The sequence below is a fragment of the Mytilus trossulus genome, chromosome 13 (genome assembly GCF_036588685.1).
Source record: "Mytilus trossulus isolate FHL-02 chromosome 13, PNRI_Mtr1.1.1.hap1, whole genome shotgun sequence".
Classification (NCBI taxonomy): domain Eukaryota; kingdom Metazoa; phylum Mollusca; class Bivalvia; order Mytilida; family Mytilidae; genus Mytilus; species Mytilus trossulus.
The window spans coordinates 14,023,761-14,049,069 of record NC_086385.1 but is presented as its reverse complement, the minus strand read 5'-3'; the positions used below and the strand labels follow the sequence as shown (position 1 = coordinate 14,049,069).

The following is a 25,309-nucleotide window of genomic DNA, read 5'->3' as shown; positions in this document are numbered from 1 at the left end:
AATGTGGTAGATTAGTAGATAAAAAAACCAACTACACCGTGTTGAAAAATAACACTGATAAATCACTAGTTCCCAAAACTTGCAAATACGAGTTTGTGTTGTCCGCAATCTCCCAACTGACTGTTTAAAGCATTTAAATAGATGAGCAATCATAGGTTATTAAAAAAATATTCAACCCAGCCTAGAGGTACACACAAGTTATATTGAATTATAATCAGAAAACAACTCCATTTCCAGTTGTTTCCAAAACAAATTGTAACAATATCGAACATCATGGCCGTTACAAGTTTGTTTTCGAGAAGTAGTCTCCCTTTTTTCATATTTCTTTTGTTTATGACATCATCCACGTAGAGACATAAAATTATGTTAAATTGATATTGTTGTCGTTGTCATACGAAGCTGGCACTTCTCCATCTGCATTAACTATCTTTCTCACTAAAAGAAGTAAACAATGAGCTGAATGAAAATGTATTTAACCAGTTATATCGGCGTCACGCATAGGGTATAGCTCAGACGTACACCGAGTGATGAAAAAAACCCATTTACGCTGACAATACGCTAGTTATTATGGATGCATTCAACCTGTCAATCATGTCTGCATCGTGTGCACAACGAGCTTGAAGCGAGTATTGGACTTACGAGAAGCGTACCTAAGCATTTATCGGGCGTTCAAGTAACGTATATTGGCGTATTTCTGGCGTTTGTCTAACGTAGATGGAATGCACGCTACGAGCTCGAGGCTAATTGGGACGACAATCCGTGCGTTCGGCGTGTCTGTGACATTTAGTTATCGGGTGTTTGTTACAAACATACCCGCATACGTTTTAGTTATAGTTTAACGATCTTGAAGCGTGCCATAACTTGTCTCAAACTTATCTGTAGCGTTTTCAACGCGCTTGTAGCGTATGTATTACGTGCGTGTAGCGTACAGGTATATATACACTTGACAAAGTTAACGCTTGAGCTGGATGAAATATTTTATGCTGCATACAAATTTCCTGGAGTTTCAGCGTTCACCAAGCGTATATCTTTGCATTTCGACGTACTTCAAACTTTTGCAACGCGCGTTGAACGATTGCTTAGCGTTCAGCTGGCTTGCAACTATACGGACCTAATCAATTTTCTCTGTATGTCTGATGCACGCCGGTCTATACGCCAATGTGTGATGCCGGCATTAATTCAATACACAATAAACTATTGAGACAATTAGAAAAACATATATTGTAATTATTAAATTTTGGAGGAACAAGTCTGATTGGCTAGAAAGATGTTCGCATATAAATTAATCATATGATCAGATAAACGTTTTTTTTAAATGGAACTTGGACAAAGATGGACAGCTCAATCATACTCAAGATCCTGGTTTGAATAGTTTAGTGTATGACTTGATATTTACCTTATTGTTCGAATAAGATATTCGTATATTATCTCATAGACATAAATTTATCATATGATGACCGTTTTTAAAAAATGAAACTTGGACAAAGATAGACAACTCCATCATACTCAAGATCCTGGTTTGAATAGTCTGGTGTATGAGTTGATACATTTTTGTAATTACCTAATTGGTTGAATAAGCCATCAATGTTTTCTGCAGTTTTTGCTGACGTCTCAACAAACAAGTATCCATTCTTCTCAGCAAAGGACTTACCCTCCTATAACAAATAATAAACGACTCATTTAGATTAAAATTGAGAAGGGAAATGGGGAATGTGTCTAAGAGACAAAAACTCGAACAGAGAGCAGACAACAGCCGAAGCCCAACAATGGGCCTTCAATGCAGCGAGAAACTCCCGCACCCGGAGGCGTGCTTCAACTGGCCCCTAAATTAAAAATGTATAGTTCAGTGATAATGAACGTCATACTTAACTCCGAAATCTACGGTAGAAACTAAAATTAAAAAATATACAAGAAACAATAACAAAGGCCAGAGGCTCCTGACTTGGGACAGGCGCAAAAATGCAGGCGGGTTAATTATGTTTTTTTGAGATCTCAACCCCCCCTCCCCCTATACCTCTAGCCAATGTAGAAAAAAACAAACACACAACAATACGCACAGTAAAACTCGTTGCACAATAAGTCCGAGTCCGATGTCAGATTGATTGCTTCATTTTTTTTGTATAACGACCCGTTTCAAATATATGCATGCATCTCTATAATATGTAATAAATTCATCAACATTTTTAATGTGGGATGCGTGTTGCTCGATCTTTGGTGTTTTTTTTTGATTTGTCCATCATTTCGTTTTATTTTGCCATGCCATAGTCAGTTTTAAATGTCGCCTTGGTATTTCCAAGGATTTATATAGAAAGATCTTACTATACAAATCCTTGGTATTTCGCGCGTTTTTTAAAACAAAAATAACCATGCATACAATACATCGATAAGTAGGTCTCAAAATTGTAGTTATTTCTGGATAAAAAGGCAATACTTAGTGGTAGAACGCTGGTCTTGAAACAAGCAACATACTCGCTCTTTTATTTAAAAATTAAAATGAATCATGAATGAGTTGATTTTTTTTTACTTTCAATAGGCGATCTATCTCTAAACAAAAGTTATCACATTTATTTCCTTTAAGTTATAGCATGTAACAAAGTTACTTGGATCATCAATATATGCGTCAGCACATTCTTAATCTGTCCAGTGATTAATATATATTTATATAGACTTATACTTATACTTACATCGAGGATATCAGTCGAACAATGGAACAATGATTTATCTACTTACCTCGTGATCTGAGCTCGTGATCTTACAAATGACCAATACATTGTGTTAAGAAACAATAGAACGCAACACATGTTGCTGATGTCAGCCGAATGTTTAGATATATAAACTGTGTTGTTTTCTAACCAGAGAGCGACTTGGAGCGACTTCTTCGATGCCACTATACGCACGGTGTCTCTCACATACATTGTAAAGTAATGTAATACAGTTTGTCAAATTATCTAGTGTTAGTGTTACAAGCATCAGAAGTACTAACCAATATTTGTGAAACTAGAATGAGTTGGCTGTAAGTAAATAGCTAGTAACTGTGTTATTTAGAGAACTTTGTTCAATTCTTTAAATAGATAGCTTAGTTATATCGTACAATGTACAGACTTATTGCGAAATTAAAACCGTCAATACCTCTTTAGAAACTGATCTTCTTGAGTCTGCAAGATCTAACTTATTACCAACGAGGCAAATATGAACTGGATTGTTGGAATTCTGTAAAAGTTGTTTTATCCAACTTTGGGCCCCAAGGAAAGATTCCTGTAATAAAAAAAGACCAAGAAAATGTCGGGTAAATGGTAATAAATCAGCTTCCAAACCAACAGACAAAGACAGGATTATTATGAAAAGCCACGCTATAGTATCCAACCAACGGAGTCATTTTAATCTTGGTATTTTACATTGACAATTTGCGTTATCAATGTCTTTATAATTGGTAAACCAGCATTACATGTAGTTACAATTATAAACAGCTCGACAACTAAACAGAATAAATATATATTTTATACATCCTTGTACTTTATCATACATATCTTACTTTCTTTATGAAATAATTACATTAGATGTATGTTTCATTATAATACTTTATTCTGATTGGCTAACTGCACATCACGTGTAATTCCTTCAGCAATTGCATTACTCAATAACACTTTTCATTCATGATAACACGTTGTCTCACAATAAAGTGCACAGGTGAATTAAATAAAAAAAATAAAGAATTCGTGTTTTCATGATCATAGCTAAAAAAATGTAATTATAAGTATTGAATGCTTCTTTTTGTAACTTCATAGGGGTGTAAAAGTGTTGACCGTGCGCACATTTTTAGAATGAAGCGCGGAAATACAAAATGTACTTCGGTCAACGCTTTTACACCCCAATAAAGTTACAAAAAGAAGCATTCAATTCTTAAATGTTCTTGCAACAAACGTCAATTTCCGAAAGATCAATATTACACATGTATGTAAAATGTCATACCTTATCTGTGATGTCATACACTACTATTGCTCCTGCTGCGCCTCGGTAGAACATTGCTGCTACACACCGGAATCTGTCCTGGCCTGCTGTATCCCATATGTCTAGCTTGATATCCTTACCGTTAACCGATAATGTTTTGTAGAAATAGGCCGCTTTAATGAAAGACACGAAAAATCATGATTTAGAATACGATAATAGACACAGTCTTAGATGCATGATATGTTTTTCATTAGTTGCTAGCTGGCTTTGAACTAGCTGTCAGAAACTATTACTACTCTCAGATATGTACTTAGTGTTTTTTTGTTGTTCGAATGTAAAAGTACTCGGCCACATCTACATAAGATTCTTTTTCAACTGATTGTTATAGTTTGTTTTTATGTTAGACTGTTACACCACTGTCTTAGGATAGAGGACACATCTAAAGTTTATTTTTTTGAAACTTTTTACTTTTCTTTCATTTTGATTAATTTAAAAATTTTTGATATTTTTTATTCGGGTTGTACATATTATATTATATTTTATATTATTCTATTTAACCGACAATCAATGTTTTCCTTTTACACGCCACTGCTCAGAAATTGTATTTATGTGATTGTATATTTTGCTTTTACCTTATGTATCTTATTTTTTATGTTTATTCATGTTAAGCGCTTAGGGTAATTTTTCAAATTATATAATGCGCTATATAAATATTGTATAATAATAACAATAATAATGGTAAAGCTATGAAAAATCAAGAGAGAACATTTCCCCGCCAAACTTCCAATTGCTAATATCTCGAAAACAAGCACATTGACCTTAATATTTTTATGCTTTTTTGATTCCCTAAGTTATTCCTTATCAATATATACTAGTTTTATGAAAAGTTGTTTATTTTGAAACTGAGCAGCGAACATCCTTAATTTATTTTACCAAAATCTATGAACCGTCCGAATGTACATTCATATTCGACATGAATTGAACAGTTAATTGAATAATCCATTTCTACACGCAATCATCCCATGACATGTAATATTGTTTAATATAGTCAGTTCTAGTGTTGTACCGTCACACCACTACCTAGGCAAGAGGAGGCTATTCAATCTGAAACTAAGTGCAAAAGGTCAATACTGCAATTAACAAAATGTGAATTTTCAATGGTATCATTAAGCACCTTGTAATAAATATATTAACACTGTTTATGATGTCGCTAACAGATAAATACAAAGTTTGGATAATGTAAATGAACCCATAATAGATACCAGGGTAAAATTTTGTATTAACGCCAGCCGGGCGTTTCATCTACAAAAGACTATTCAGTGATGCTCGAATCTATAACAAGTTTTAAAAAAAAGGCCAAACTAAATACGAAGTTGATGAGCATTGAGGACCAAAATTCCTAAAATATTTTCCAAATGCAGCTTAGGTAATACAAAAAATATGAATCTCAGAACTTGAAGTTTCACGTACCTCCAATGGTCATATCAATGTATTCATTGTATTGTCCTTTTACATATTGTAATGTGATACTAGATTTACCAACACCTCCTTGTCCTACCAAAACTATTTTCAGCTGATTTGACGTCACGGTATGTTTGCTTCTCGTGAGTGAATCGGTTGTATTAGCACACGTCTTGTCACTGGACACAATAATAAAATAAAAACCTGTATTATTTAAGTTTTTTTCAATAAAAAACATGGATTTCATACAGACATTGTTCATGTTTTTGTTTAATGTTCCGACAAACCAAGATCAAGAGGACAAAATAGAATTAAATAGGTGCCTAGTCTAGGCTCTGTGATGATTATTACTGTGTATTATCAGTATATAAAAAAAGAAGATATGGTATGATTGTCAATGAGACAACTCTCCACAGTATTCATTTCTAATTGGTTAATTCACAAATAAAGTTTCCCTTGAATAATGAAAAAAATGATATAACATGTAAGAAACAAAACCCAAAAAAAACCCCAATAACTTTGGTCTTTTTCTTCCAAACGGTCATTTTTCCAGTGCACAGTTTGCTGAGTTAGAAAAGGGAGTTTATTAGATAAGTTTGGAATTTTCTCGCAGCATTAAAGACCCCTTGATGGTCTTCGTTTTTTTCTGTTCCTAGTCGGATTGTTGCCTTTTTGACACTTTCTTTGCAGTGACGGATCCAGAACTTTTCCTCAAAGGGGGGGGGGGGGGATGGACTGACTGACCTAAGGGGGCCCGATCCAGGCATGCCTCAATGATTCCCAATATAATCAACCAAACTTTTCCCACAAAAGCCCCCTCCCCCACCTGAATCCGCCTATGCTTTGCTTCCATTCTCAATTCTAAGTGAACATTCAATACAGTTATTTTAAATAATGAAAATAAAATAGTTATTATGATTCTAATAACGAGTTTAATGATACTTTTACATGGTACAATGTATATACTGCTAATAGTAATAATAAGAAAAAGTAGAAGACGAAGAAACCAATATTGAAAAAATAGCTACAAAAACAATGAAAAATAGAACAAACCTGCCACCGCAGCATGCCATTATATTAATAAGTTAATAATCGTCTAAGTTTCATAAAAATATTTTACCTTTTAAAAATCGATTGAACATGTGTTCTTTAAATAGATATTTACGAATAATCACCCGGTAGTGAATGTATTTTTAAAATTTACGCATACTTAATATTTAAATGTTATTGATTGGACGATGCACTTGTTAAACTATTAAAAGGATATTTGACTAATTATTTACTATCGAAGAAGACACCCGTACCATGTCGTTTAAAAACTGACAAACAGATAAAAATATGGTGTACTACATGTAACCTATTACCGCCGATAAAATAGTTATACAATTATAACCTATATAACCTTATTAATATTAAAAACAAACAACAACATATGAACCCGATTACTTTTTTGTTTATAATTTTATGCCCCATTTATGAGAATTATGTTTTCTGGTCTGTCCGTTCGCCCGTCCGTTCGTCCGTCCGTCTGTTCCGCTTCAGTTTAAGTTTTTGGTCGAGGTAGTTTTTGATGAATTTGAAGTCTAATCAACTTGAAATTTAGTTCACATGTTTCTTATGGTATGATTTTTCTAATTTTAATGCCCAATTAAAGATTTCCCTCAATTTCAGGGTTCACTGAACATAGATCAGTGGGATTTCCAGTGACATCAGAACAATAGAAAAGTCACTCTTCTTATGAAAGAGATGGAAAAGGTCTAAAAACAGGAGAGACAATTTACGCATAAAACCCGATATGCATAGGGATGAATATCTCTTAAAACACAAAACCATTATATAACTTTTATACAACCACTACAAATAAAGTATATGTTAAAGCTAAATTTGTTACTATATGATTTTTTAATTGCCAAACATGCTGTTAATTGAACAGCCTATTGTTCAACATAGGGGTGTGTAAAAAAACTGCCACATTTGACTGCATATTTTTCTTATTTTTTGAAAAAAATATATATCAAACCTTAATAATGTAGCTCTCTGGGTATCCAATTTTTAACGTGTTCCGAAATGTAGTTTCGTCACAAGAATTTTTCAAAGTTGTGTCATTTTGTCTATAGGAATGTCGGTAAATTCGTATGATCGAGCACACCGACAAGTATATCGTTGGGACAACTCGATATAATGTAACATGTCAATATACGATTACCTAATGTGAAGTTTATCAAAATCATCATAACATAATTGATCAACACATTATGTTTGAACAACATGAGTCCTACAATATAAGATTTTAAAGGTGCATATCATTTACAATCAACGTTTTATTGGATTTTTTTTTACTACAATGTAACCTCGGGGTTCAACGTTGATAGTTAAAAAAAATCCCAGAAAATTTTTGAATGATCATGATGATATTGTAAATGATATCAACCTTCAAATTCTTATAATATCGGAATAGAAAATATGTGATCCGAATTAACCATGCACGTGTGTTACAGAAGATTATGAACTTTTATGATGAACAGGGGGTAAGGGTTTTTCTTAAACAATATTATTATCCCAAATTTAATGAATTTTGTTTGGCAATATTTAAATATAAACACTACATATAGCAAAGTATATATTAAATCTCAATGTATTATTATTAGGAAAAATGTTTGACTCGGTAAAAAAACAATCTCCCCCTCCCCGTATTGCATGTAAAGGTTGAAACCTAAAGAATTCGTACTAACTGCCTAAAAGGGGTCCGCTCCAGTCTTGAATCATTAATTTTGTTTGTCATAAACAAAATTTTGTCTCACACTGAAAGGGGCAGCCGGTCAACCTGTACAGCCCAGCTTGTCAAAACAACTGAGATTTACAAAACATTACAAACAAAACCCATCAGTTGGACAATCTTACTGGAATCTGATTATCTCTACTGATAAATAATGCAACACTTATGACACATTTAAGTTTTGGAATAATTTTATTCACAAAGAATGTTTCTCATTGGTATACATTTCTATGCTCTTGTCTTTTCGGAGTTTATATTGGAAATTAAAAATTGCTGCATGAAGGACACTAGCTCCACATTCCTATGCATATGATTGTCATATGTATGAGAATCATTCTATAAAATATCCGTTTGATATCCTTGCAATGCATGACACTGTCTAGTGGTTTTTCTGCCACAATTACAAAGAAAACCTGGCTAAACTTGTGCTAAATCAAACACTTGAAGGCATCGCTATTGATGTTAAGCAATTATTTAAAGAGCCTTCCGGAACTGTTGGGTTTTATGACAGTCTTCCTTCCATACAGACCATCGCTGCAAAATAATTTGAACATTCAATTAGATGATTATAATAGTATTTGGCAATCCAAAAAGAACCTGAAAATATCAGACCACAATTAACAGACCCCCCCAAAAAAAGCCAATTTTACTTTACAATGAAATTGAAAAAAGTAGTTAGTTGCATGTCAAATCATCTTTTGGCTATCGACAACAAATAAATAAAATCTAAATTTCGTAGCATTTACAACCCCCCCCCCTTTTTTTTTACTGAATTTGTTCAAGGTATGATGGTTTTACCAATTTTCAAATTTCAGTATGTCATGTTGTATATATCTTTTATAAATTAGATGAATTTCTAGCAAGTTTCAAGTTTCTACGATATTCTTTATCATTTGACAAAATACTATGCATCTGAATAAAATTGTTTACTATTTGAAAAAGCCCGCCTTCTTTTACTTTAATTTACTTCCCTTTATTTCACATAGCAACAAATATTAAAAACTGCCACATTTGACTGCATATCTTTTTTTTTTTCCAAAAAAAATATATGTCAAGCAGCATAATTAACTTTACAAATTGGGAGAAAATCAAGATGTTCCGACTATAGGTTAGTATTTAAAAAAAAATGAAAGGATGGCAAGATTACAGGTTTGAGCCCTGACGACACTTAAAATCGAAAATTCACTTATTTACCTATCATATGAAAATACGATGATGTGATAAACTTAACAATTAATAATTTACCTGGTGCATTATCATATTCACATTACGTTGACACGTCTTAGTTCGTCTGTGTTAGCTCATTTCAAGCTCGTAAACAATGTACAACATTTTCCGCTGTTCTTTACCGATTACCTCTAGTCATAAGAGCGCACTGTTTACAGGGGAGGTAATATTTTGTCACCGGTTCACGCACTGACTGATATGATAGTGTGGACGAGGCATCCGTGTACTTGAGACACTTTTTTACAAATGTTTTTGCCACGAGCATATCACTGCATGAATTCCATTTCCATTCTCAATTATATTAAGCGCAAAAAAAAAAAATCTTGTTTAATAACAAACACACAGATAAATATATATGGATACTTGTACAATGTGTACTACTAACCTATTGTCGCTCATCAAATATTGATACAATAATCTATCTGATAGCAAACGTTCAACTATATACAGTGTTTGTTTTTGGCTACGATATCTAGTTATGTATTAAGAAAAACGGAGGAGTAATGAGGGAGAAAATTACATTTGCTCTTAACCTATCGACGTTTATCAAATATTCATACAACAACGGGCATTTTAAGCTTGTTTGAAAGGATGAATTTTGGTAAAAGATTTTTTTATATCTGGAGAATTTAAGAAATGATATCAAAAGTCATATACGTACATGGAGACAGGACAATATTTTTAAACCCCCTTTTTTTTCAAAGTCCGTTATTACAACAAATTATTTTGTTTTCTGTTGTATTCCATTATTTTCGCGTTTTTTTGTATACTATGAAAATACGTATGGACCTATATCATGAATATTAAAGTGTATTTAGTTTTCTATATATCTACATGCATATATTTATTCTATAAAGTTTCTTCTACAAATCGATAACTGCTATGCTAAATAGAGTATCTATATATTATAGTAGCTTATTGATCATAGTATATATATATTCAGATAAACGCGAAAATAAATTGCCCTAACCCCGTTCAAGTTAAAACCGAGGTATAATAGTAGTGATGTCACGGAATAGAAGTTCCTTCATAATATTAGTTCTAAAAGGAAGACATATTCTTGAATATTATTTCCACAGGAATAAATATTACAGTATATATTCCTAACGGAATGAATGGTATAGAATATTTGTTACATCAGGTAAAGGTATTATGACATTGGTTTAAAAAAAAATTAATACTGTAATTAGCCAGTCCACACTAAGGTTGTAAGTTCAAACCCACCACGTGCGGGTGCAATCGACTCCAAACTTAATTGACGAGGATTGTCAGGTTTTCTATCGAAGGTCGGTGATTTTCTCCGGCCATTCCGGCTTCCTCCACCAATAAATAATGGCCGCCACAAAATAGCATAAATGCGGTGCTTAAAAGGGGTGTTAAAACTTCAAAATTCAAATTAAATTCAAAGTGGACATCTGGTGCTGTAAAACTGGTACCGTTGATATAATAAGGGGATGTATATCTACATTTAAAACCTCGACCACTCAAAATGCATCAACTTCTAAAACCAAACAGTTTTGCGGTTTTAAAACTGCTTAAATATAAAACAATAAAAAGATCTTTGATTGATTTTTGCAATGACATATAAAAAAGAAGATTTGGTATACCACATCTTCTTTTTTTAAATGAAATTGCCAATGAGACAACTATTCACAAAAGACCAAAATGACACAATCATTAACAACTATATAGGTCACCGTACGGCCTTCAACAATGAGCAAAGCCCATAACGCATAGTCAGCCATAAAAGGCCCCGATAGGACTATGTAAAACAATTCAAACGAGAAAACTAACGGCCTTATTTATGTAAGAAAAAAAAAGATTGAAAAACAAATATGTATATGTAAGAAAAAAAAGATTGAAAAACAAATATGTAACACATAAACAAACGACAACCACTGAATTACAGGCTCCTGACTTGGGACAGGCACATACATAAATAATGTGGCCGTCTAGTGACAATCCTTTCATGTATTTCAATAATAATATATTTGTTAAGAAATCTTCTTCGATCGAAATAAAAGGCGTGAAATTTAAACAGCAACTGGAAAACATAAAGGCTTTTTAGTATGATCAGACATTTTTGTCTGTTATCTTTCCCACTTCCCCCCAGCTGAACCTTAGATGTATTTAGTTTGTTTCTCTTTTCTCTGTCTCCCTCTCTCTCTCCTTTTCTCGCTCTCTCAGACATAATAATAAAAGTAGATAAACTACAAGTTACAACAACCTTATCTATTATGAAAGATAATTATATCATCATTTTATGTTCATTTTCTTCCTTTGTGTGCCTAATAACATTAAGGTTGAATTGGCCAATTTACTGATTTCTGTTAAGTAATGGAAGTAATTTAAAAACTTACCTTTAATTTTTGTAATTTATATACGCCTGCACTGGGAGTCGAACTCGTCCATGAATTCTCTTAAGTGTCACCAACATCAACATATCGACGAAACATCTCGGTTACCAATTGATTACGATAAACTTGCCTAATTCATATATATATATATATATATACTTGATATACATCGGTACAACGGACACCCATGGATTGTACCTTTATATATAATACAATAATAGGCAAACGTTTAGTATGAGTTGGTAGCCGGGAGGTTTCATGCACATGCTCAATGAGTTAGTACTTGTCGGCTTAGGTTCGAATCCTGGTATTATTTTCTTGTCCCTATTCTCTAGTTGTCCTGTTTTGTTTCTTGTTTTTTTAACTTATTTTAAATATTTTGTTTAATAAAAGCGAGTATGGTCGTTTATTATCAGATCATTGTTAGCAATTCCACGTGTTTGAAACGAAAATGATAGCATTATAGGTGTCCATTTTTGATTTATAAATCAATATACATGTAGTAGGATTTCATCTGTTTATTCGCAAATTCCTATGCAAGAAAATCGTTATGTGCCAAGAACAAGACTTCTTGTTAGAAATTATGGACACATACTTTATATTTATGCTATATATATATGTTTTTTGTCAAACTGTTGTCCCCGGCTTTGACACATTCCCTATTTTCATTCTCAATTTTATTAGAAATAAGATCAAATATGTCTCATAATGTCAAAACATATAATGTTCAGATGCCTGATAAATGAAAATCTTTAAGGGCATACGTGTTGTGTAAAACATGTATTTGTATTATTATAGCCATTTAAATGTAATATATAATTTATTTAAATGCATCGTTTGTCACGATTTCATGGTTATTTAAACTCACTTACGATACCTTCTAATTAAGAATAGGCTTTAATTTTGAAAAGACATTATCACAATAGTTTAAGTTATAGATACAATGGATAAGCGTTGATTCATGAAAAACAAACCATTCGCCCTGCGAGCTCATGGTTTCTATTTTAAGAATTAACGCTTATCCATTGTATCTATATCACTGATCAATTGCAACTATTTGTTTTTTTTTGTATTTACCATATTCTCTTTATACGATCTTTTGAATCATAAAGAATATATATACCTAAAATACAAATGTATTCATACATCAACGGTTGTCATGCTTTCGCGTCGCATTTTTGATAAATAGAGAGAAAATACAGTTTGGTGGTAAAGGGCCAGACATCTTTCTTTGTTATTACTAAATAAACCTTGAAGGCGTTAGCCCGAATAAATGTATTATATAATATTGGCAATGCAGAATGATAGCTACTGGTAGGCATTGATAATTGAGGAGGGTAGTCTTTCAGCGATTTGATCATATTATATCGAAAAGCATGATAAATGTAGACTATGCAATTTCATTAAACGATATCTTGGCGATGATATAAATACCTGACAGTTATTCTGATTTTGTGTTGCATTTGATGACTTTGTATTCCGGAGAGCATGACTTTTTTGTGTAGAACATGTTTCCTTTAAAGTTATTCATGTCTTTAAAGTATACCCGTATAAAACTTCAAAATAAGATATTATTTCCGAGTTCATGTTTTTATTTACGACACAGATATACTTTCAATCTGAAAACGGGGCAGATCGACATTTAAAAGTCTCACCTTCATTTGAAAAAATGCAATGATCAGGGTGAAATGTTTGACCCCCGATAACGTATAGCATAACAAACTACCTGTCAAAAATGTAGTTAATCTTCGTGTTAAAATCTTAAACAACATTACCACTCATCAGTATTGTATTATATCTGATTAAAGGTTGTAGATTTAAACGAGATTATACTGCTAACATCCTTCCTTTAATAAGGCGCCTTTAATACAAAGTTTTACAATTAGTTAACACTGGTATTTGATATGTAATGTAATGAGATCTACAAAAAGATGTCCAGGAGTAGATGTAAACAAATAATTTTGAACAAAATCATACTCTAAAAAGCTGTATTTAGTCCGCGATCCATTTCCTAAAAACATAACCGTTTTTTTGATACACGGCCAATATCGAAGGTTGAATAAGTAAGATTATTTACATGATTTTTTTTTCATTTCAAGGAGGGGGGACATGCAATTGCCTTTAAGTAATTTCCCTCACTATCTTGCAATTTTTGTAACAAAACGAATACACAATTACACAGTAAGCAGTGCTTTAGCTAATTTCGATGGGACACTTTCTTGTGTGTCGCATAATGTTATATATATTTCTGACAATAGACACTACAGTTTTAGCCGAGATATCGGGAAAATGTATGAATTATAATTATGAAAATTATTATGGCAATGAGGCCATAACAAAACTTAAACCGTCAGCTAGATCAAAGAGAAATAACGATATACAGCAGAATAATGTAAATATAAATACCCCCCTAAACAACGAAATGTTTCACAGAATACCAACATATGCCGCCGTTGCTTCTAAATCAACTCTTTAGAAAATTGACAACACCATATTCAGATATAAATCGTCAGACACCAAACAATTATAGCCATATTTGTTTTCCGTATAGCATGACTTTTGTTTGCGCAACTATAATGATTTGCAATTAAATGGTTGTGATTATAGACCTGTTACTGTAACTCTGTGTATTTAGCTTACATTACTGTACATTAAAAAAATACTGTGTGGATTTATTATTACGGTTTTGATATTTTAGACAAAAATGCGATTGTTATCTCTGAGTTTTAACTATTGTGCAATAATTTCTGAATTAAGTATAATAAATTAAATATATACTCTATCTATATAACTGGTTAATGTTGACTTATCGTGAAATTAAAACATTCATACCTCTTTGGAAACTGATCTTCTTGAGTCTGAGATCTAACTTATTACCAACGAGGAAGATCTGAACTGGATTGTTGGAATTCTGTAACAGTTGTTTTATCCAACTTTGGGCCCCTAGGAAAGATTCCTGTAACCAAAAACAGACCAATTAACAGAAAATGTCGGGTAAATGGCAATACATCAGCTTCAAAACCAACAGACAAAGAAAGGATTATTATATAAAGCCACGCTAGTAATCAACCAACGGAGTCATTTTAAATCCATCTAGGTGTTTTACAATAACAATTTGCGTTATCAATATCTCAATAATTGGTAAACAAGCATTATATGTAGTTACAATTATAAACAGCTTGACAACTAACAGAATTAATTTATATTTTATACATCCTTGTACATTATCATACATGTCTTACTTTCTTTATGAAATATTTTTGCAACAAACGTCAATTTCCGAAAGATCAATGTTACACAGGTATGTAAAAATTCATACCTTATCTGTGATGTCATACACTACTATTGCTCCTGCTGCGCCTCGGTAGAACATTGCTGCTACACACCGGAATCTGTCCTGGCCTGCTGTATCCCATATATCTAGCTTGATATCCTTACCGTTAACCGATAATGTTTTGTAGAAATAGGCCGCTTTAATGAAAGACACGAAAAATAATGATAAGTCTTAGATGCATGATATGTTTTTCATTAGTTGCTACTAGCTGTCAGAAACTGTTACTACTCTCAGATATGTACTTTTGTGTATTTTTGTTGTTCGAATGTAAAAGTACTCGGCCACATCTCCATTTACTCTGTGTTTGTGTTAGATGTACTTCTATTTGTAACCATCTGATGAATTAAGGTGGTATGGGTGTTTTCCGCCATCTTGGATTGTAAAAAAACAGAGAACCTAAGGTCCAGATTTTTTTATCAAGTTAGCAAAATTTGATCCAGGAATGCAGATATTTAATTCGAATATTCATTTAAAAGAACTAATTTGTAAGAATATAAATTATAAATATTAATATTTTAACAAGTGTTGATTATTTTTGGTTGTTTTTAGATATTTTTAAATTGGCATATTAAGGGGAGGTAACTCTAAAACAGTGCATTTTCTGAAGGATTCTACATGGAATTTTCCTATTTTGTAAATTTGCCGGAAAAAACGTACGGTGACCCTATCTTTTCTTTTGATATTCTCAAAGCATTGTCTGAAAGCAATCTTTTCCTTATTTATTTAACAACCCTATCATTTTGTTTAGTTTCTAATCACAAATTGGTGTTTTTTCCTGTATAATCCATACAAAAAGTGTCATTTTTTCACGTCCTGTAGCTTGAGAAAATGCGCGTTGACCTATCATTTCTATTATACTTTTTAACACATATCAATTAGTTACTACGTTTTTGGCAAAGTATGAACAAATTCTATCATTTTTATTTGAGACTCCCATACCACCTTAAGCCTTTTTCAACTGATTGTTATAGTTTGTTTTTATGTTGGACTGTTACACCACTGTCTTACGTTAGAGGACATACTTAAACCTGCCACATTCTGCATTTGTGTGCCTGTACAAAGTCAAGAGCCTGCATTTTTGTTTTTCGTTCATTTTTCGTTTATAAAGTCAGGCAGTTAGTTTTCTCGTCTGCTTGTCATGTTTTGGAATTTTTGTCAGATTTTCGGAATATTTTGTAAAAGTCTTATAAAATTTTATATATTTTTTAATAGTATTTGAGAACCTTAACTTAAATGATAAAGATATGAAAATTCAAGAGAAAACATTTAATAGCCAAACTTCCAATGGCTAATATCTTGAAAACAAACACATTGACCCCAATAATTTTTTTTGCTATATTGATTCCCCAATTTAATCCCTATCAATACATACTAGTTTTATGAAAAGTTATTTATTTTGAAACTGAGCAGCAAACAGTCATCCTTAATTTGTTTTACCAAAATCTGTGAACCGTCTGAATCTACATTCATAGTCGACATGAATTGAACAGTGAATTGAACAATCTATTTCTACACGCAATCATTCAATGACATTTATTATTGTTTTACATATTAGTTAGTTATTGTGTTGTACCGTCAGACCACTACCCAGGCAAGAGGAGGCTAAAAGGTCAATTATACAGTAGCAAAATGGTGAACTTTCAATTGTATCATTAAGCACCTTGTAATAAAAATATTAACACACTGTTTATGATGTTGCTTACAGATATATACAAAGTTTGGATAATGTAAATAAACTCATCATAGATACCAGGATAAAATTTTGTATTAAAGCCAGCCGGGCGTTTCGTCTACAAAAGACTCATCATTGACGCTCGATTCTATAAAAAGTTAAAAAAGCCAAATTAAATACGAAGTTGATGAGCATTAAGGACCAGAATTCCTAAATATTTTGCCAAATGCAGCTTAGGTATTAAAAAAAATATGCATATAAAAAATAGAAATTTTACGTACCTCCAATGGTCATATCAATGTATTCATTGTATTGTCCTTTTACATATTGTAATGTGATACTAGATTTACCAACACCTCCTTGTCCTACCAGAACTATTTTCAGCTGATTTGACGTCACGGTATGTTTGCTTCTCGTCAGTGAATCGGTTGTATTAGCACACGCCTTGTCACTGGGTGAAAAAAAAACAACAAAAAAACTCATTATTATTCAAATAAATATTTTTTTTTATAAATGAGACGAAGTATTTCCGTACAAAACACATTGACGTTGTTTATGTTTTGTTTATTGTTCCGACAAACCAAGATCGAGAGCTAGGAGGGGGATATAATTAGATATTTACCTAGAACTCTGTTATGAACATTACCATTAGAAGTATTCATTTCTGTTTTTTTTTATTCACAAATGAAATTTCCCTTGAATAAGGAAAACAAAAATATAACATGCATGTAAGGAAAAAAAAAATAGCGTCGCATTTTTTCTTCCAAACGGTCATTTTGCCGTTGCACAGTTTGCGGAGTTATAAGGGAGTTTGTTAGATAAGTGCGTAGTTTTCCCGCAGCGTTACAGACCCCTTGATGGCAATTGCCTTTTTTATGCTCCTTGGTCGGTTGTTGCCTCTTTGACACATACCCCGCTTCCATTCTCAATTCTAAGTGAATATCCAATACAGGTATCTTAAATGTACCTCCGCGATCTTGAAAAATGGTTAATTGTTGCGATTGCTTTGATAATAATGACAATAAAATAGTTATAATGATAATAATGATGAGTATAATGATACTTTTGCATGGTATATACTGCTTATGGTAATAATTAGAAAAAGAAAAAGACGAAGAAAACAATATTAAAAAAAAAATAGAATAAAAAAATAGAACAAACCTGCCACCGCAGCATGCCATTATATTAATGAGTTAATGTTCGTCAAAGTTTCATAAAATATTTTACCTTTTGAAAAATCGATTGAATATGTTTTCTATTAATAGATATTTACGAATAATCACCCGGTAGTGAATGTATTTTTAAAATTTACGCATTGTTTAAATGTTATTGATTGGATGATGCACTTGTTTAACTATTAAAAGGATATTTGACTAAACATTAATTATCATAGAAGAAGACACCCGTACCATGTCGTTTAAAAACTGACAAACAGATAAAAATATGGTGTACTACATGTTACCTATTACCGCCGATAAAATAATTATACAATTATAACCATCTAACCTAATAAATATTAAAAACAAACAACAAAATATGAACCCGATTATTTTTTTGTTTATAATTTTATGCCCCATTTATGAGAATTATGTTTTCTGGTCTGTTCGTTCGCCCGTCCGTTCGTCCGTCCGTCTGTTCCGCTTCAGGTTAAAGTTTTTGGTCGAGGTAGTTTTTGATGAAGTTAAAGTTTAATCAACTTGAAACTTAGTGCACATGTTTCTTATGATATGATTTTTCTAATTTTAATGCCAAACTAAAGATTTTCCCCATTTTCAGGGTCCACTGAACATAGAAATGATAGTGCGGACGAGGCATCCGTGTACTTGGGGACACTTTCTTGTTTTACAAATGTTTTTGCCACGAAATATCACTAAATTAAAGAGACATATTCCCCATTTCCATTCTCAATTTTATTAAGCGCAAAAAAACAAATCTTGTTTAATAACAAACAAACAGATAAATATATATGGATATTTGTATAATGTGTACTACTAACCTATTGTCGCTTATCAAATATTGATACAATAATCTATCTGATAGCGAACGCACAACTCTACACAGTGTTTGTTTTTGGCTACGATCTCTAGTTATGTATTAAGAAAAACGGAGGAGTGAAACGAGGGAGAAATTACATTTACTCCTAACCTATTGTCGCTTATCAGATATTGATACAATATTCTATCTAACCCTCGATATCCAACCTTATTATCATTGATTGATTGTTGATTGCTTAACGTCCAGTGGCAAATAGTTCATGCACGTTCAGGACGACTTTTGTTAACAGACAACGAAACATGAACTCCTAGCCTTAGTTTGCTGTAAATCATTTTGAAACCTACATGTTTATGTAATGCGTTTAAAAGGTACTAGAACACATCCGCGAAATCGCATGCATTAAGAGCTTGGTTGAAAGTAATATGTAAACTGTTATAGGGAGAATTTTATAAAAGATTTTGTGTCTGGAGAATTTCACTATACGATTTCGTATCTGGAGAATTTCAGAAAAGGTATCAAAATCCATAAGTACTTGGAAACAGTTGAAGTCCTCTCCCTTGTTTCCAAAGTCCGTTATTATTTTTTTCTGTTTCATCATTTTCGCGATATCGCGGGCATTTTAAGCTTTTTTGAAAGCATGAATTTTGGTAAAAGACTTTTTGTATCTGGAGGATTTCAGAAATGATATCAATAATCATACAGGTACACGGACTGTTGTATTCCATTATTTTCGCGTTTTTGTGTACTATGAAAATACATGTACATATAGACCTATATTAGGAATATTAAAGTGTATTTAATTTTCTGTATAACTATATGCATAAAATTATATTTATTCTATAAAGTTTCTTCTCCATAGCGATCACTACTATACTTTATAGAGTATCTATATATTATAATACATTATTAATCATAGTATACATGCAGATAAACGCAAAAATAAATTGACCTGTCCCCGTTCAAGTACTTATGAAAATTAAAGTTAAAACCGAGGTATAATAGTGTAATTTTTGATTTTATAAAAATGGATAATTACCACGTGAATCACTGTTTACATTTACTCGGAAGAAATTGTTCCGAGTATTCTTTATTTTGATTGGTTAATTTGTTACCTGGATACAGGACGCTCTTATATATTTCTTTGTGTCGGGATTCGCGGTACAATTGAAATTTTTCGTTGAAATTATTTACATGAGCAACATTAACCAGGAAATTCGGGCAGTTTTACCCAGGCGTGTGAAGAAGAGTTTTGATTACAGAGTTTTCGATCAACTTGGGATGCAGTCCGAGGCAGTAACCACATAATCAGAGGTTGGTGACGAGCTTGTCACCGGTGCGACTGGTGGTTCTGACAGTATGTCAAAGGTGGATTATGAAGACCTGAAAGAACGTCTTTCTATTTATATGGATTCGGAGGAGTCGGACACCGATGAGGAAACTTAAGAGTTGGTCAGGAAACTCAAGGAAGTAAAACAGAAGGAGAAAGCAATGAAGAACAAGAAGAGAAAGGTGGAATTACGACAGGAAATAGAGAAGAGAATGAAGGAATTGGAGGAGTTGGAGGAGCTCGAGTTAAAAGGGGCCTCTAAGCCGAAGAAGGAGAAATCCGGCAAGATGGTTAAACAGTCCAAGAAGATCAAAGGTAAAGGTAAAGAAACAGATAAAGAGAAAGGTAAAGAAACAGATAAAGGTAAAGATAAAGGCAAAGGGGCAGTTAAAGATAGCAAAGGTGATGAACTTTCTAGTTTAAGTATTAAACATTTGAGAAAAGATGCAAAGATTAAGAAAATTGTAGAGAAACATATGAAGCAAATGATAGCCACAGAGTCTAACTCAGAGTCGGATTCTTCTTTAAGTAGTAGTTTAAGTTCTGATAGTAGCATGAGTAGTACGGGTAATGAGTCAGAGCCAAATTTGGTATCTAGTTCGGAGTCTGATAGTCAAACTACACATAAAAAGAAAAATAAGCATAAGAAAAAGAAGTTCAGATCTGGTATTAAGGATAGACCTCATGATACGGTTAAAATTAAGATGAACTGGCCGCAATCTGAGCTCAAATATGAGTTTACAAATAGAAAGGCTTTGGAGTTTAGACAGCTAACCATGAGTCAGTTTTGTGCTGGTGAATTAGAAATTATAAGGCATTGCAAAATTGGTAAAAAAGAAAGAGAGGGTAGATTATCTTTATTGAACAAAATTTGTTATTATGCTAGTGAATTTGAATGGTCTGTGCTGTTAAATTTTTATGCAGCATGGGTAAAATTAATTGAAAAAGGTGAGAATGTATGGTCTGATGAAACTTCTCTATTGGAGGTTAGAATGTTAATAGGAAAGAAAGTGTTGAATAAAACTGCTAGTAAATATTCAGATAAATCTTCTGAAAAGAATCTTGATAACAAAATTTGGTATTGTCCTTTGTATCAGAGAAATAAATGTAATATTTCGAAGGATGGTCATAATTTGGATATTGCAGGCAAAAGTAGATTTGTACAACATGTTTGTGCCACATGTTTACGGGAGGATAAGGCTAAAATGAAGCACCCAGAGAGTTCATCAGCTTGTCCTCATATGTCGTGACTAGAATTAGAAAAAGCTGTTAATAGCATTGGGAATTTTAATTCAAAAGTGATAGATACTTTTTATCCTGAATGGTTACTTGTAGATTCAAATAAGGACAAAATGCTGATTGATAAAGGGGAAATCTCTAAGTCAATGGAGGTTTTTAAAAGTGATACTTGTACAGTTAATAATGACAATTATAGAATTTCAAGTAAAAGGGAAGTAAATAAATCTTTACCAGTTCAATCATCTTTGAATATAAAAATTGATGAATTTTGTCATAAACACAACAAGTGTTTAATTTGTGATTTGAATGTTAATTCCTTGGATTTACAGTATTTTGTGGATATTCAGAGAGAAATTAAATTATCAGGTTTACCGAATTATCTAGGTTGTAGAATACCAGTTTTTTCAAAGTTAAAAATAGAATTTTTTAGATCTATGTTAGCTGACTATAATGATCACATTTTGTGTGACTTATTAGAATTTGGTTTTCCCATTGGTTATACAGCAGGTGATATAGTAGATATCAAAAAGCCTCGTAATCATAGCGGTGCTAGAGATTTTCCAGATTTCATTTTGAAGTATTTGAAAAAAGAGTTAGAATATAAAGCTGTTATTGGGCCTTTAAAAGTGAACCCTTTTATATATTCTTCGTTAGTGTTATCCCCTTAAAATTCAGTTCCAAAGAGTACACCAGGTGAAAGAAGGGTTATACTAGATTTAAGTTTTCCTTCTGAAAATTGCATTAATGCAGGTATTGATAAAGATATTTATTTGGGTGAATCAGTTAATTTGACTTATCCATCCGTAGATGATTTTGTTAATCTTATTAAGTTAAAAGGCAGAAATTGTGGTATTTTTAAGAAGGACTTGAAACGGGCTTATCGCCAAATTCCAATTGATCCTGGAGATATCAATTTTGTAGGATTTCATTGGAAAAATCACATTTTTGTAGACAGAGTTTTAAGTATAGGACTTAGGTCATCAGCTCATATTTGTCAGAGAGTGACTTCATCGGTAGTTTACATGATGAAGCAGTCTGGACATTTATTATTAAACTATTTAGATGATTTTGCTGGAGCTGAAAAATCAGAAGATGCAAATGTTGTATTTGATTTATTAGGTAGACTTTTAAACAGTTGTGGTCTTGAAGAATCAGTGGAGAAGGCTAGCTCTCCAAGTACAGTTATGACATTTTTAGGAGTGAAGTTTGACACTTCGGAACTTACAATTTCAGTAACGACTGAGAGAGTGGAAGAAATGTTATTGTTGGTAAAGACTTGGTTAAATTTACTGGTTGCTACAGTTAGACAGTTACAGTCATTGTTAGGTAAATTACATTTTGTATCGAACTGTGTAAGACCAGGAAGGCTATTTGTATCTAGATTGCTTACTTGGCTTCGTAGTTTACCAGATGACAATTGTGACCATATTATTCCTTTGTATATAAGGAAAGATTTATTATGGTGGTATCATTTTTTAAAGTCTTATAATGGTGTTTCTATGATGGCTTTAGAGGATTGGTCTCAGCCAGATGAAATATTGGAGACAGATGCTACTTTGAGTGGATGTGGAGGTTGGTTTTTTGAAAAAAGAGATTTTTCATGTTGAATTTCCTTCCTTTTTAATGGATTTGAATTTGCATATTAATCAATTTGAATTGATTGCTTTGATGATAAGTGTTAAAGTATGGAGTGTACATTTTGTAAATAGAAAGATTTTAGTGAGGTATGATAATCAATCTACTGTGATGGTTTTGAATTCTGGTTGTACTAGAGATGCTTATATGCAATGTTGTTTAAGAGCAATTTTATTTTATGCTGCAAAGTATAATTTTGAAATTAAGGCTGTTCTTTTTCCTGGAGTTGAAAACAGAACAGCAGATATTTTGTCAAGATGGCATTCTGATTCAAGATTTGAAGACTTATTTTATGAATTGCCTGTTGTAAGAATAGGTAAATGTTTTGAGAAATTTGTCTTTTCAGGTCTTTTTCAGTTTACGCATGATAAGTAATTTATTGCAGATTTACAGCTGAATTTGTTGAAAGTGGATCAACAGACATCGTGCAAGTCAGCCTTTGCTCCTGGCACTTTTGAAAACATTAAAGTTCAGTGGAGGACTTTTTTAACATTTTGTATTTATTTCGGTTTTAAAATTTTTACCAGCAGTTTTGAATACTGTGTGTTTGTATGCTCAATTTTTGAGCAGGTCTTTTAAATCAGTGCATTCTATTAAAAATTATATTAATGGAGTAAGATTATTGCATTTATACAATGATTTGGAGTTTCCTTATCTACAAAGTTTTTCATTAAAACTTACTTTGAAAGGTTTACAGAGATTAAATCCTCATTTACCAAGGAAAGCGCTTCCTACAACTCCTATGATTTTAAAACAGATTTATGAGTTTATGGATTTGAATGACCCCAAATATAAGACTTTCTGGAGTTTGTTTTTGTTAGCCTTTTTTATGATGAGTAAAAATCTAATCTTGTTCCTAATTCAGAAAAGGAATTTGATGAAAATAAGCAATTATGTAGAGGGCACATTATTATTGAAAATGATGTTTTAATTATTATTTTTAAATGGTCTAAAACAATTCAGTTTGGACAAAGAAAGTTGAGAATTCCAATTTCTAGTATTCATGGGAGTATTTTATGTCCGGTAATGCATACAAGAATATGATCGAAGCTATTCCTGCTGTTAAAAGGGATCCTGCCTTTTGTAAAGTTAAAAAGGGACGCATCCTACCCATTATTTATAAAGAGTATCAAAATAAGCTTAGATATTTAATACAAAAAACAGGTCGTAACTCTTTATTTTACTCTACTCATAGTTTTAGAAGAGGGGGGCATCTTTAGCTTTTGATGCTGATGTTTCTACTGAACTGATTCAACTTCATGGAGATTGGCATAGTGATGCTTATAAAAATTATTTAGAATTTACTTAGGAACAAAAACTACAAGTTTCACAAATGATGTCGAAGAGTGTTTCCTTGTTAGGTTACTAATTTAAATTGTTTCTTTGCAGAACCAGGAACTTTTCTGATAGTGTCAGACTCAATTGTAAAATATGGGAAGCTTGAGAATGCTGATGTGTTTGCGTTTTGGGGGGCTTCCATATGAGAAATAACTTATCAGCTTAACAAGAACAAGGGGAATATTTATGAAGGTTGTAAATGTTTAATAATTCATTGTGGTACCAATGATATTCATATTTTATCTATTGATCAGTTTAAGTCTGCTTATTGTAATTTGATTTCAACTGCTAAGTTGTTGTTTCCTTCTATGGTTATTGCTTTGTCTGGTATTCTTCCTCGTCCTGTAGATTTTGAGGAAACAGGTAAAAAAATTAAGGCAGTTAATATGGCTTTATTAAATTTATGTTTGAGTTATAATGTAGAGTTCATTCATTCGTATAGATATTTTTTGAAATGTGGAAAGCCAAAGGTGGAGTTATTTGCCTATAAAGATGGTGGTTTGCATCTGAATTGTGAAGGTACAAGGCAGTTAGGGGTATATTTTAACAGACGGGTTAATCATTTGATTTAGATATGTTAACTTGTCATTTGCGATGATTGTCTCAGATGGGGTTAAAGGATTAGTAATGGTTGAATTTTATATTTCTGCCATACTTCTTTTAGTTTCTTTTTGTTTATGGTTAATATTTTTTCTTCCATACTAAAATTTGGATATTTTGTATTTTATTTTCCTTAATATGTAGGGGTTTTATTTGTTTTGTTGGGTTATGATGTAGTAATGTTTATTTATATATTATGTACTAATAATTTTTATTTTATATTGCAGGTAAGGGACTCTTTTCAGTGTCGTTATTGTTCACACTGTTTGGTGATGTTTCTTTTCATATGAGATATGGTTTCTTGTATGGAGAAAAGTTAAAGTTCAGGGTTGATATTGTTTCTTCCTTGCTTGCTTTATTTATTTAGTTTTTGCTTGATATTATTTCTTGCATGCTAGAT

At 32.3% G+C, this 25,309-nt stretch overlaps 1 protein-coding gene across 1 annotated transcript; it reads right to left on the bottom strand.

The window, feature by feature from the left end:
* Positions 1–225: 225 nt before the first annotated feature.
* LOC134695118 (uncharacterized) lies at positions 226–5,574 on the bottom strand. The gene is made up of 5 exons (XM_063556312.1): positions 5,419–5,574; positions 3,970–4,121; positions 3,130–3,255; positions 1,562–1,655; positions 226–435 (listed from the first exon to the last, which is right to left on the bottom strand). The coding sequence occupies exons 1-5, from the start codon at positions 5,429–5,431 to the stop codon at positions 362–364; spliced, it is 459 nt and encodes a 152-aa protein (XP_063412382.1). The 5' UTR covers positions 5,432–5,574; the 3' UTR covers positions 226–361.
* Positions 5,575–25,309: the final 19,735 nt, after the last annotated feature.

Coding starts and splice junctions, on each gene's coding strand:
- LOC134695118 (XM_063556312.1), bottom strand. Junction 3,256..3,969: donor TGTATGACATCACAGATAAG/GTATGACATTTT, acceptor TTTTTATTACAG/GAATCTTTCCTTGGGGCCCA. Junction 1,656..3,129: donor GAAGATCAGTTTCTAAAGAG/GTATTGACGGTT, acceptor TATTTGTTATAG/GAGGGTAAGTCCTTTGCTGA.